Source organism: Neoarius graeffei, chromosome 16 (assembly GCF_027579695.1).
Source record: "Neoarius graeffei isolate fNeoGra1 chromosome 16, fNeoGra1.pri, whole genome shotgun sequence".
Classification (NCBI taxonomy): Eukaryota; Metazoa; Chordata; class Actinopteri; order Siluriformes; family Ariidae; genus Neoarius; species Neoarius graeffei.
This window is the reverse complement of record NC_083584.1, coordinates 71027917-71043087: the sequence shown is the minus strand read 5'-3', so window position 1 is coordinate 71043087 and position 15171 is coordinate 71027917. Positions and strand designations below refer to the sequence as shown.

At 42.7% G+C, this 15171-nt stretch overlaps 1 protein-coding gene across 7 annotated transcripts in view; it reads left to right on the top strand.

Annotated features, from left to right (window-relative positions):
* Positions 1–15171, top strand: part of LOC132900991 (cGMP-dependent 3',5'-cyclic phosphodiesterase) — a 542454-nt gene that overhangs the window by 362600 nt on the left and 164683 nt on the right. For all 7 annotated transcript variants that reach the window (XM_060943407.1, XM_060943409.1, XM_060943411.1 and 4 more), the window contains one exon: positions 14561–14650. In XM_060943407.1, coding sequence (XP_060799390.1) covers positions 14561–14650 — 90 coding nt within the window. The remainder of the gene's footprint in view (positions 1–14560; positions 14651–15171) is intronic.

Here is a 15171-nt window from a genome sequence, read left to right as displayed (position 1 = left end):
CAGAAAGGACCCCCCGTCGGCCACTGGGTTTAAACCCAGAACCTTCTTGCTGTGAGGTGACAGTGCTAACCACTACATCACTGTGCCGCCCCTGCTACAGTATCTGTAACCAAAAATGCAAACTTAATCGAAATTCCACTGATTTGTTGGTATTTAATTTTGTATATTTTAGGTTCTAGTTAAAAGCTTCTTTGATACAGAAATGAATCACAGAGCATTTAAAGGTTCTTTCAGAAGGACAAACTGAAGAACTTTTTCATCCATAATACTAGATTTGACCTTTTTTCCCTCACGAGTGATTCATGACAGCTGGTGCCAATTTTAATTAGAAAGCTTCCTATTTAACAAGAGGCTCTGTAACTGCAATCTGCTCAACTGCTCATGAGGTAAAGCTCATACACACTTCTGGGTCGACATACGTGGCCTTTTTGTTGAGGGTTTAAATGACAGGCTTTCTGAACGTGATCTGACCTGGACCTCGTTAGGTAAAAGTGCACACAGTGACATTTACAGCAGTGATTTACACTCATCACCTCAATAAATTATAACACAGAGCTGTTCTAAATTCTGTGTCCTGATTGGTCAGGAGGCGTTGATTAATTTTCTATAACAACAGCTCTGACATTAGTGCAGCTACAAATCACAGGTTTATAGCGCAGCTCCCCTTGTGCAATGCACATGGAGTTGAGCTCCATACTTAAGAGAATATGGTAACACATCGACCTGATTTTTGTTGGCTTTTGCGATTGTACGAATGATGTACCACCACAGGGAACCCGATCATAAATGCAAGGCAACGTATCTCATAAACACTTGACCACCAAACAATGAAATTTGTATCTTTATTGATTGAAGATAGATGAGTTTTAATTCAGCGCTTATTTTTAATTTACTTTTTTTAAAAATAATGTGGGATAATTTACTAACACTTTAGCAGCCCTTGGCATTAAGAGCAACAGCAGAGAGTCTCTGACAGGTGCAGATGTGTTTTATTTCTCTTGAACAGCATCGAACACCATACAGTGTACACTGAGCACTGTGAAAACTGAAGAAAATAAAACCAAAATAATTAACTTAACATGTTTGTGAGGGCGGCACGGTGGTGTAGTGGTTAGCGCTGTCGCCTCACAGCAAGAAGGTCCTGGGTTTGAGCCCCAGGGCCGGCGAGGGCCTTTCTGTGTGGAGTTTGCATGTTCTCCCCGTGTCCGCGTGGGTTTCCTCCGGGTGCTCCGGTTTCCCCCACAGTCCAAATACATGCAGGTTAGGTTAACTGGTGACTCTAAATTGACTGTAGGTGTGAATGTGAGTGTGAATGGTTGTCTGTGTCTATGTGTCAGCCCTGTGATGACCTGGCGACTTGTCCAGGGTGTACCCCGCCTTTCGCCCGTAGTCAGCTGGGATAGGCTCCAGCTTGCCTGCGACCCTGTAGAAGGATAAAGCGGCTAGAGATGATGAGATGAGATGTTTGTGAACAAATACACACTTTTGCAGAGTAATGTTTACAGACTGTGCTCTGAAGGTTACACACCTTGCTCTGCTCAACCGAAGGATGTAAACCTCTACAAGTTAGCCAAACATGCACCGTTAGACTCTGCGCTCAAAGTCTTGTGCTAAACCACAGTTCAACCAATGCACCGAACAAAAACAAAATACAGACAATAAACAGCGCACACAAACTTTACATTGTGCATGAATGACACATCAGGATGAGAGACAGCAAAGCTTTATAGCATACCATGCTAAACCTCTGATGGAGGCAGGCACATGGGGAGTATAAACACAGCAACGAGTGCCTGTAGCATAACAAATACATACATACATACATACAGCTTCCTGGGCTGATGGTTCTGCCCGTAACATGAATAATCAGTGACAACTCTGGCCACCACTTACAAAAACATTTTACACTAATTGGGAACTCTGCTTTTTGGTAGTGCCAAAATATATATTGTTAGTTTACATTTTGCGGTTGCTTGATAACATGACAACCTGCATTTAAAAAAAAAAAGAATTAATTTAAAGAGAGAGAGAAAGGGAGCCTGGTGAGGGAACAACTGTTTATAGCTGCTATAATATAAGTGAGAATAGGAACTAACTTGTTTCATGAAATGTAACTATAAATGGATAAAAAGTATGATGTGTTATTCTTTAACAAAATTTAAAAATTGTAATAGTTGGTAAATTGGTGTGGTATAAACAGAATACAACACTTGGGGATATGTTGTGATAGAAAAATAATCAACTTCAGTGTGATAACAGTAATTCCACTTCATCACACCATCCTGTCTCTCTCTCTCTCGCTCTCTCTTCATTTTCAGGAGTCTAATTAACCAACACCTCAGATAAGAATAGCAATCAAACTGAGTGCTGTGACATTTGAAGGATAGGCATGCAATGAATATTTAACACACACACACACACACACACACACACACACACACGAAGCTGCCACCTGAGACATTAGGATCAGTTTTCATCACTTTTGTCTGTCATCGTTCATGACAGTTCCTTCCTGTGTGTGTGTGTGTGTGTGTGTGTGTGTGTGTGTGTGTGTGTGTGTGATCCCCTCACTCTCGCTCACTTCATTTCATTGAGTGTTAAAATGCGTTTTCCAGCACATCAGAGCTTAAAGAATGTATGATTTATTTTGATAATTTTTCATCATGCCAAAAATATTGTTACTATTATTGCATTTTTATTAAAGTACTGATTTGTGTATTTACATATTTAATCACTTCCTCCTTTCTTTTACAATTTTTAATTATAAGGACTCTGAGGGAGTGGAGTCTATTTCCAAAAAGGCAGTTGTTTGTTTGGTTGGTTCTCATTCAAGATTGACACTGTTTACCTTGCGGCTTCCCAGAAACCCTTAAGTCAGTTGGAATTGTCCTTGAGGGATTTTTTTTTTTTTTTGCTTGTGCTTGTGTGTGTGTGTGTGTGTGTGACCAAATTTTTTACTATCTCTGCAGTATGGTACCTGGCATGTTAGAACAGTAACGGTACTAGCTCGGCACCAATGCAAGACATCAATCAATAAATAATCAAGCCTACAAACTGATGAAATTCATAAACAGTAAAAGTTGCATTGTTGAAACACTACATTAAATGAGTGAAAACAGTGATTTCCTGCTTCTTTCTGCCTGTGGGAGATAGGTGTAGGAAGAAGGATTTATAAGTAGCTAATTTTACAAACATCTGACTGAGGTTATTTCTATATCCTTGTTATTCTTTCATTCATTAATTCATTAGGAGTAGACTGCTAAGTAGGCTAAGGCTACATCCACACAAATACTTTTTAGTTTTAAAATGAAAACCATCTCTGTCCAGATGAGTGTTTTAATTCTGTATCAAAAATCCATACTAACACACCTGAAAAAGCATATCACATGTACAACCCCGATTCCAAAAAAGTTGGGACAAAGTACAAATTGTAAATAAAAATGGAATGCAATAATTTACAAATCTCAAAAACTGATATTGTATTCACAATAGAACATAGACAACATATCAAATGTCGAAAGTGAGACATTTTGAAATTTCATGCCAAATATTGGCTCATTTGAAATTTCATGACAGCAACACATCTCAAAAAAGTTGGGACAGGGGCAATAAGAGGCTGGAAAAATTAAAGGTACAAAAAAGGAACAGCTGGAGGACCAAACTGCAACTCATTAGGTCAATTGGCAATAGGTCATTAACATGACTGGGTATAAAAAGAGCATCTTGGAGTGGCAGCGGCTCTCAGAAGTAAAGATGGGAAGAGGATCACCAATCCCCCTAATTCTGCGCCGACAAATAGTGGAGCAATATCAGAAAGGAGTTCGACAGTATAAAATTGCAAAGAGTTTGAACATATCATCATCTACAGTGCATATCATCATCAAAAGATTCAGAGAATCTGGAAGAATCTCTGTGCGTAAGGGTCAAGGCCGGAAAACCATACTGGGTGCCCGTGATCTTCGGGCCCTTAGACGGCACTGCATCACATACAGGCATGCTTCTGTATTGGAAATCACAAAATGGGCTCAGGAATATTTCCAGAGAACATTATCTGTGAACACAATTCACCGTGCCATCCGCCGTTACCAGCTAAAACTCTATAGTTCAAAGAAGAAGCCGTATCTAAACATGATCCAGAAGCGCAGACGTCTTCTCTGGGCCAAGGCTCATTTAAAATGGACTGTGGCAAAGTGGAAAACTGTTCTGTGGTCAGACGAATCAAAATTTGAAGTTTTTTATGGAAATCAGGGACGCTGTGTCATTCGGACTAAAGAGGAGAAGGACGACCCAAGTTGTTATCAGCGCTCAGTTCAGAAGCCTTCATCTCTGATGGTACGGGGTTGCATTAGTGTGTGTGGCATGGGCAGCTTACACATCTGGAAAGACACCATCAATGCTGAAAGGTATATCCAGGTTCTAGAGCAACATATGCTCCCATCCAGACGACGTCTCTTTCAGGGAAGACCTTGCATTTTCCAACATGACAATGCCAAACCACATACTGCATCAATTACAGCATCATGGCTGTGTAGAAGAAGGGTCCGGGTACTGAACTGGCCAGCCTGCAGTCCAGATCTTTCACCCATAGAAAACATTTGGCGCATCATAAAACAGAAGATACGACAAAAAAGACCTAAGACAGTTGAGCAACTAGAATCCTACATTAGACAAGAATGGGTTAACATTCCTATCCCTAAACTTGAGCAACTTGTCTCCTCAGTCCCCAGACGTTTACAGACTGTTGTAAAGAGAAAAGGGGATGTCTCACAATGGTAAACATGGCCTTGTCCCAACTTTTTTGAGATGTGTTGTTGTTATGAAATTTAAAATCACCTAATTTTTCTCTTTAAATGATAAATTTTCTCAGTTTAAACCTTTGATATGTCATCTATGTTCTATTCTGAATAAAATATGGAATTTTGAAACTTCCACATCATTGCATTCCGTTTTTATTTACAATTTGTACTTTGTCCCAACTTTTTTGGAATCGGGGTTGTACACTGGGCATGTGCATGCCAGTATCAACAGCTGATGTCATTCATTTTCTTCCGGGAAAGGGTTACATGATAGGAGCGTGACACATTAGGGTTGTGACTGACCCAATGCAGAAGTGAACGTGGGGGTCTGCATCATTGTTTCCAAACGTCTCCATTTTCACCTGTCTACACTAAAACACGACCCTGGAGTTTTCAAACTAAAACGGGTCCAGCAGCATTTCCAAAAGTCTTGAATAGCCTAGTTTTAGGGCCTCAAAAACCCCGGAGTAGCATGGACGCCAGATGTAAATGTAGCAAATGCGATGTGTTTTAAAGCTGCAATGTATTAATGTGGACATAGCCTAAGAAGAAAAACAGTAGCTGTAGTATGACACCGGAGTGGGTGGAATACTGAAGCATGGGCAGACGGGTACTGGTGTCAACACACTTTATTTTGACTGTCTTTCACTCTGCTTTTCAGTTTTATGTGATCCCTATCACTCACACACACGCAAACAACATGCAGACATGTGCTCTGGTTGGGAGAGAGATCCCCTCTCTTCGCTCTCTCCCTCCTTTTCTGTCCTCCGTTGTCACTGCAAAACACACACAACATTAACTGACAACAGGTGTACTGACTTTGCCACTCACCTTCCCTGGCCCCACCCTCCATTCACAAACCGACGCTTGGAACTAAAGTGGTTATCAATTGAGCAACTTCTACAACTTCATGATGTTACCATGATGTACAAATGCTTAAATCAAATGGCGTCTGATTACCTCTGTCATAAATTAGCCAAGAGATCTGATACACACATTTACAACACAAGAGGAAATGACAACATCAATACACCATGGTATCACACAAAGACAGCCCAATGCTCCTTCTTCTTCCATGGACCCAAATTGTGGAACTCTTAAACTAACACAGTTAGAGACTCCAATACCATCTGTGCTTTCAAAAGGAGTGTTAAAGAATTTTTAAGGAACAATGACATTTAATACTTATATTTAATATTCAAATATTTATATTAATATGCTTTTACAATTATTATATATTGTTTAATTTATTTTTGTAAATTAATTTCTGAAAAACCCTTGAGGGAGGAATTGTATTGTATTGTATCTGCCAAAATATCCCTTTGTCAAATCCAGTGTTGAATAAAAGCGAGCAGCACCGAATCAATCGAACAACTCATCAATGTGAGGCATTAGGTATGTGTCGAATTTAGACACCGCACTGACTTTCCTATAGTCCACACAGAACCAGACCAACCCGCCGGTCTTGGGGACCAGGACCACCGGTCTGCTCCAGTCACTGTGGGACTCCTCGATTATGCCCATTTCGAGCATGGCCTTGAGTTCATCTCAAGTGGTTACCTTTTTTTGTATTTGGGCAAGCGATATGGGCGGCTACACACCACCACCCCTGGGGGCATTTCAATATGGTGTTCTATCAGGTGAGTGCAGCCGGAAAGGGGTGAGAACACATCGGAAAATTATATTTGCAACCTGGCAACCTCCGTGAGTTGGGCCGGTGAGAGGTGGTCTCCACAGGGGACCAGAGTGGTTTGAGTGGTTACTTTTGTTTTTACTTCTAGCCCCAGCTCTGCCTTCTCCAGAAGTACCGACGCCAATGCCACAGTGACCCCCTCATTCCAATGTTTTAACAGGTTGAGGTGGTATATTTGTAGTGCCCCGCCCCTATCTGTTTGCCTCACCTCATAGTTGACATCCCCGGTTTGCCACATGACCACTTGGCAATCAATTTGGAGCTTGAAGTGAACATAGTGAAACATAGTGCCTTGGTCAGTCATAATATGAATACTTTATCTCCCAGTGTGAATTCTCTAAGGCACACGCCCCTGTTCTACAGCTGGGCTTGACGTTCTTGTGCCTGCCGTAAATTCTCTTAGGTTAAGTGAGTGAGGGTGTGGAGCTTTGCATACAGGTTGAGAACATACTGAATTTTGTTTTTACTAGTCAAAGATCTTTCCTTCCAATTTTCTCACAGCAGTTCCAAAATGCTACAAGGCTTACGCCCATATAATAATTAAAATGGGGAAAAGGAGGCTTGTGAGACCTCTCGTACAGTGAATAACAGGGGCTCAAGCCATTTATCCCAGTTACGTACATCTTTGCTGAAAAACTTCCGAATTAAATTTTTAAGTGTTTGATTGAACTGTTCTGCCAAGCCATCTGTTTGTGGGTGATAGACATCGGTGTGGATGGATTTAAGTCCCAATGACCCATACAGCTTGCGAACTGTGCATGATAGAAACATAGTGCCTTGGTCAGTCAGGATTTCTTTGGGAAATCCCGACTCGGGAGATAACGCGGGAGAGTGCCTCTGCAATACTGCATGCTGAAATATTGCGGAGAGGCACCGCTTCCAGATATTGCATTGCATAGTCCTCCAGGACTAAAATAAAGTGATAGTCCTGTGATGACCAATCTAATGGCCTGATGAGATCCAAGCCAATTCTCTCGAAGGGGGTCTTGATTAAAGGGAGAGGGCGCAAAGGCACTTTTGGAGTGGCCGCTGGATTTACTAGTTGGCATTTGCAGCATGCCACACACCACCAGCGGACATCCCCGCAAATCCCTGGCCAATAGAACTGGGCCAGTATTCAGGCTAGCGCTTTATCCTAACCTAAATGTCCGACCATCGGATTAAATTGAGCCACGTGGAATATGAGTTCCCTACAGCTCTTTGGGATTAACAACTGGGTTATCTGTTCACTGGTTTGAGTGTCCTGTGCCACTTGAGACAGCCTATCTTTAAAAATTGTGAAGTATGGGCAGGAGGGTGTCACATTTGGCTGGAGGGGTTGACTATCGATTGCTCTCACTTGGTCAAATGCATGACACAGAGTCTTGTCTCACATCTGTTCTAATGGGAACTCCTCAAGGGAATACCTGAGAGAGGGAGGAGGGGCAGGCTGCTCCCTACTCCTTGTACTGCCCTGGCGTGTTGCTGACGTAGACAGCTCTGAGACAGCTTCCCCAGTCAATGCTACACCAGGATTCCCCCATGATGTGTTACTGCAGGACCTGCCCACTACTACATGCTCCATTAAACCTCTTAACCCTGGCCAATTGTTTCCTAGAATCAGTGGGTGGGTGAGACGTGGGTTAACCACTGCCTTTACACTATGCTTTTCTCCCCAAAATAGAATGTGGATGGATACTAGTGGATATTTGTGAACATCCCCATGCTTTGGTGGCTTGAGGTCTGATTACAGCTGGAATCCACCAACGCATGATATGTATCCCCTTGAATACTCACTGGTATGTAATACACTCCAGCCTGATCAAGGGTGGTGCATCAGGGATCTGGACCACAGCTCCCACCTCCATTGCAAAGCACTAGCCCTGAAGATGCCCAGGTTCCCCACAGCACTAGCATATCGGCCCAGGCTTCACTTCTGCACCAGCGATATGGGAGTCACTCACCTGGGGGGAGAAGACACAGACACAGAAGGGGGAGAAGGGAGGGAGACACCACAGGTGCAGTGAGCCTCCATGGTGGGGGAACAGGGCAAGGACAGGGAGCGGTGAGAGAGGAGGAAGGAGAAGAAGAAGAAGTAGAATGTCTGCCTGCCGCAGGAACTGCCACCACATGGTCCTCCACCAACATGATGGCTTGATCCAGTGGTGCCAGGCGGTGGCACTGGACCCATTCCGTTGTTCCCTTTGGCAGACATGCAATAAATTGCTCCAGTGTCACCCTGTTGATGATTCCCTCTGCGTTGCGGTTGTCCGCCCTCAACCACCGTCGGCAGGTGTCTCAGAGCTGTTTTCTGAATGCGAATGGCCGGCTGACTTCCTCAAATGTCAGTGTGCAAAAGCACTGGCTGTGTTGTTCTGGGGAGTGGCCGACACGCTGCAGGATGGCTCACTTCAAGTTGGCGTAGACAAGCCGACTGTCAGCGGGGAGCTTTTGTCCAGCGACCTGCACCTCTCCAGTCAGCAGTGGTAGTAAGCAGGCCATGCGATGCTCAATCAGTCACCCCCACACTTCGGCTGCTTGCTTGAAGAGCATGATGAACGCCTCCGGATCATTGTGTGGCCCCATCTTTGTTAGCATGACATGGGGTGGGTTCGCTGAGGTGGCAGTCGATGATCCTGCTGACATGAGCAGGTGCCGGAATGCCTGGCGAGCTTCCTGCTAGGCCAGCAGCAAGGCTTCAAAACATTGTTCCTGTTCCTTTCAGAGGGCAATCAGCGCTAGGTGCTGGCTCTGTTGGGTGGCAGTGAGGGCATGAATCAGATTTTTAAGTGGGGAGGGCTCCATGGGGTGGTTACCTTCAGTATCCTGGCTTTCAGCACCACTGTAGTATGACCCTGGTGTGGGTGGAATACTGAAGCATGGACAGGCGGGAACTGGTGTCAACACAGGCTTTATTCTGACTTTCTTCACTCTGCTTTTCAGCTTTACATGATCTCTATCATTTACGCACAAGCACACAACACACAGACATATGCTTTGGTCGGGAGAGAGATCCCTTCTCTTTGCTCTCTCCCTCCTTTTCTTTCCTCTGTCATCACTTCAACAGACACATACAATGTTAATTGACAACAGGTGTACTAACTTTGCCACTCACCTTCCCTGGCCCCGCCCTCCATTCACAAACCTACACTTGGCCATACCCTAGCTGTCACAGTAGCCTTAGTGCGATCATCACAGTGGTTTGCTGTCAGTTTGCCCTGTGTAACATTAGATCAGCTAAACTTATGGTACAAGCAGGCAAATCTATTAGCTAGACTCAGGATGAGAAATATTGTGAATAAGCGAACCATGGACAATGTTTGGTACCTGTAATTTAGACAACTTATTTTCAATTTATTTCTGTGATCATCATGCCACCTTCTGTTCCTGGAATTCTTTGTACAAATTAGGATGTATGTGTATCAGATGTTTCATCAGGTTAGACATATTGTCTCCTTTCGCCACACATGACTTGAGGCACCATTTGTCCACAGGTGTAGAAGGAGACTCCAAATCTCCACTATCACTTGTCCTAAAAGCAAAATATTGCCAGATCTCACTTGAAGAGCCTTGTTTCTCAACAAGTTTCAGTAATCTCATGTCACTAGTTCATTCAGCAGTTGCCAAATCCACAACATCTCCCCAAACTTAGATAGATAACTGGAAGCGGTGTACCAGACCACTGGTCAGAGGGAGAGCTCTTCACTGTTAGTGTTAGATTTACATCATGCCCACAAGCTGCCATGAAGTATCTGCTCATCCATCCATCTGCTCATCCAGCCATCTGATCGTCCGTCCGTCCATCCATCCATCCATCCATCCATCCATCCATCCATCCATCCATCCATCAACATATAGTCAAGCTGGAAAGTCTGCACACCCCTTTCATCTTCTCCACGTTTTTTTTTATGTTACAGACTTATTCTACAACAGACTAAGTTCAATTTTTGCCTCAAACATCTACAACATAATCACCAGTAATTACGAAGTGAAAACAGGTTTTTAGAAAATATGCAATTTTATTTTACTGACAAAAATAGGTTATTTAGGGGTTACATATCTGTACACACCCTTAGCCTAATACTTGGTTGATGCACCTTCGGCAGCAAAGAAGTTACAAGCTTGGCACACTTGTTTCTAGACATTTTTGCCCATTCCTCTTGGCATATCCTTGCAAGCTCCGTCAGGTTGGATGGGGAGCATCGGTACACAGCCATTTTCAGGTCCTTCCACAGATGTTCAATTGGATTCAGGTCTGGGTTCTGGCTGGGCCACTCAAGGACATTCACAGACTTTCTCCAAAGCCACTCCTTTGTTCTCTTGGCTGTGTGCTTTGGGTCATTGTCATGTTGGAAGGTAAACCTTCACCTCAGTTTGAGGTCCAGAGTGCTCTGGAGCAGGTTTTCTTCAAGGATCTCTATGTACTTACATTGGTGCTTGAAAGTTTGTGAACCCTTTAGAATTTTATAAATTTCTGCATAAATATGATCAAAAACATCATCAGATTTTCACACAAGTCCTAAAAGTAGATAAAGAGAACCCAGTTAAACAAATGAGACAAAAATATTATACTTGGTCATTTATTTATGGAGAAAAATGATCCAATATTACATATCTGTGAGTGGCAAAAGTATGTGAACCTTTGCTTTCAGTGTCTGGTGTGACCCTCTTGTGCAGCAATAACTGCAACTCAACGTTTGCGGTAACTGTCGATCAGTCCTGTACACCGGCTTGGAGGAATTTTAGCCCATTCCTCCGTACAGAACAGCTTCAACTCTGGGATGTTGGTGGGTTTCCTCACATGAACTGCTCGCTTCAGGTCCTTCCACAACATTTCAATTGGATTAAGGTCAGGATTTTGACTTGGCCATTTTTAAAACATTAACTTTATTCTTCTTTAATCATTCTTTGGTAGAATGACTTGTGTGCTTAGGGTCATTGTCTTGCTGCATGACTCATCTTCTCTTGAGATTCAGTTCATGGACAGATGTCCTGACATTTTCCTTTATAATTCACTGGTATAATTCAGAATTTATTGTTCCATCAATGATGGCAAGCCGTCCTGGCCCAGATGCAGCAAAACAGGCCCAAACCATGATACTACCACCACCATGTTTCACAGATGGGATAAGGTTCTTATGCTGGAATGCAGTGTTTTCCTTTCTCCAAATATAATGCTTCTCATTTAAACCAAAAATTTCTATTTTGATCTCATCCATCCACAAAACATTTTTCTAATAGCCTTCTGGCTTGTCCACATGATCTTTAGCAAACTGCAGATGAGCAGCAATGTTCTTTTGGAGAGCAGTGGCTTTCTCCTTGCAACCCTGCCATGCACACCATTGTTGTTCAGTGTTCTCCTGATGATGGACTCATGAATATTAACCTTAGCCAATGTGAGAGAGGCCTTCAGTTGCTTAGAAGTTACCCTGGGGTCCTTTGTGACCTCGCCGACTATTACACACCTTGCTCTTGGAGTGATCTTTGTTGGTTGACCACTCCTGGGGAGGGTAACAATGGTCTTTAATCTCCTCCATTTGTACACAATCTGTCTGACTGTGGATTGGTGGAGTCCAAACTCTTTAGAGATGGCTTTGTAAGCTTTTCCAGCCTGATGAGCATCAACAACGGTTTTTCTGAGGTCCTCAGAAATCTCCTTTGTTCATGCCATGATACACTTCCACAAACATGTGTTGTGAAGATCAGACTTTGATAGATCCCTGTTCTTTAAATAAAACAGGGTGCCCACTCACACCTGATTGTCATCCCATTGATTGAAAACACCAGACTCTAATTTCACCTTCAAATTAACTGCTAATCCTAGAGGTTCACATACTTTTGCCACTCACAGATATGTAATATTGGATCCTTTTCCTCAATAAATAAATGACCAAGTATAATATTTTTGTCTCATTTGTTTAACTGGGTTCTCTTTATCTACTTTTAGGACTTGTGTCAAAATCTGATGATGTTTTGGGTCATATTTATGCAGAAATATAGAAAATTCTAAAGGGTTCACAAACTTTCAAGCACCACTGTAGCTGCATTCATCTTTCCCTCTATCAGGACTAGTCGCCCTGTTCCCGCTGCTGAAAAACATCCCCACATCATGATGCTGCCACCACCTTGCTTCACTATAGGGATGGCATTAGCTAGGTGATGAGTGGTGCCTGGTTTCCTCCAGACCAGCTTGGTATTCAGGCCAAAAAGTTCAATTTTGGTTTCATCAGACCAGAGAATCTTGTTTCTCATGGTTTGAGAGTCCTCTAGGTGCCTTTTGGCAAACTCCAAGTGGGCTGTCATGTGCCTTTTACTAAGGAGTGGCTTCCGTCTGGTCACTCTACCATAAAGGCCTTATTTGTGGAATGCTGCCTGGATGGTTGATCTTCAGAAAGGTTCTCCCATTTCCACAAGGATACGCTGGAGCTCTGTCAGAGTGACCCTTGGGTTCCTGCTCACCTCCCTGGCCAAGGCCCATCTTCCCCGATCGCTCAGTTTGGCCAGGCAGCCAGGTCTAGGAAGATTCTTGATGGTTCAAAACTTCTTCCATTTATGAATGATGGTGGCCACTGTGCTCTTTGGGACCTGTAAAGCTGCAGCAATTTTTCTGTACCTTTCTCCAGATCTATGCCTTGATACAATCCTGTTTCTGAGGTCTGCAGATAATTCCTTTGCTCTGACATGCACTGTCAACTGTGGGACCTTATATAGGCAGGTGTTGCCAATCCCCAATCATGACCAATCAATTGAATTTACCACAGGTGGACTCCAATTAAGTTGTAGAAACATCTCAAGCAATATCAGTGGAAACAAAATACACCTCAGCTCACTTTTGGGTGTCATATCAAAGAGTGTGCACACTTGTGTACATATGATATTTTATATTTTGATTTTTAATAAATTAGCACAAATGTCTAAAAAGGCGGCACGGTGGTGTAGTGGTTAGCGCTGTCGCCTCACAGCAAGAAGGTCCGGGTTTGAGCCCCGTGGCCGGCGAGGGCCTTTCTGTGTGGAGTTTGCATGTTCTCCCCGTGTCTGCATGGGTTTCCTCCGGGTGCTCCGGTTTCCCCCACAGTCCAAAGACATGCAGGTTAGGTTAACTGGTGACTCTAAATTGACCGTAGGTGTGAGTGTGAATGGTTGTCTGTGTCTATGTGTCAGCCCTGTGATGACCTGGCGACTTGTCCAGGGTGTACCCCGCCTTTCGCCCGTAGTCAGCTGGGATAGGCTCCAGCTTGCCTGCGACCCTGTAGAACAGGATAAAGCGGCTAGAGATAATGAGATGAGATGAGAAATGTCTAAAAACCTGCTTTCACTTTGTCATTATGGGCTATTTTGTGTAGAATTTGTGACAAAAAAAACCCTCAATCTATTGTAGAATAAGTCTGTAACATAAAATGTGGAGAAGGTGAAAGGGGTGTGCAGATTTTCCAGCTTGACTGTATTTTAATGTTTTTAAGCAGAAGTGTATCCACTCATTCATACTCTACATATTTAGTAATCCACTGAAATTTTACTTCATCCATCCATCCATCCATTTATCCATGTAACTTCTACCATTGATCCATCTACTCATCCATCCATCCATACCTATACATTTTATTTTAATGTATGTTCTAACTATCTATCTGTCCATCTATCTGTCTGTCTATCTGTCTGTCTATAGACACCTCCACTTGTCTATCTCTCACTTTAGTTCTCTCTCGCTGTCTCATTAGCACTTGGAATCTTACAGGTGTTTTAATGTCTGTCATTTAATGACTCATTTCACTATTGACTGAAAGTCTGAACCGTTGCTCTAATCATCAGATCATCAGACTCATTACACAGATAGGTTTAATGATGATTAGAGCCAAAGGCCAGGGGTCAGAGGCCAGTGATCTTCAAAACACTGCACCAAAAGGCTGGAGGTAGCCAAGTATGAACATATGGAAATGAAAGTGTGTGTGTTAGAGAAATGATTATGATGCTTATAGTGGAATGACCTCATTGTCTGGCTTCCACAGAAGCATCAGTATCATACCTCCTGCTACTTTGTTATACTTTAACCTTTAACCAACCTTGTCATTACTTGCTTGTGCTTTTTTCCCAGGATGCATTGCTGCGGCTGGCCTCCATTGTTGATGCCTACAGCCTCCGGGAGGCCATTAAAGAGACACTGGAAGCTGTGCTACCGAAAGTGGTATGTACCCACACACACACACACACACACACACAAACCGCTTACTTTTTATTGTGTCATTTTTGCAGCAGCTGCACAAATTAGGGTGTTTTTCACATACATTAGATATTAATCAATCCACATTCACTGGATATGAGAAATTGCTCACTCTAATTGGCTACTTTACTACTAAGCTATCAGCTCATATACCATGAGTAGAGAAAAACAAAATGGCGGAGCATTTTGCTAAAGCAACTGAGGATGAAATAAAAACTCTACTTGAAAACAAAACCCCAAAAACTAAAAAAACAACAAAATATGGAATTAAAATATTTGATGGTAAGGAAGTATCTTTTTTATTTTTCAAGAATTATTATTATCGCATTTTTCACAAATTGCTACCTTCATTTCACCGGTTTGTTTACATTCTAAGTGGGAATTATTTTGTCCGACGTTTTGTATAAAGTTTTTATTTATCGAATTTGCAAAAAATAAAAATGCTCTGTTCCTCAAAATCCAGTGAATGTGGATAGAATAAAACA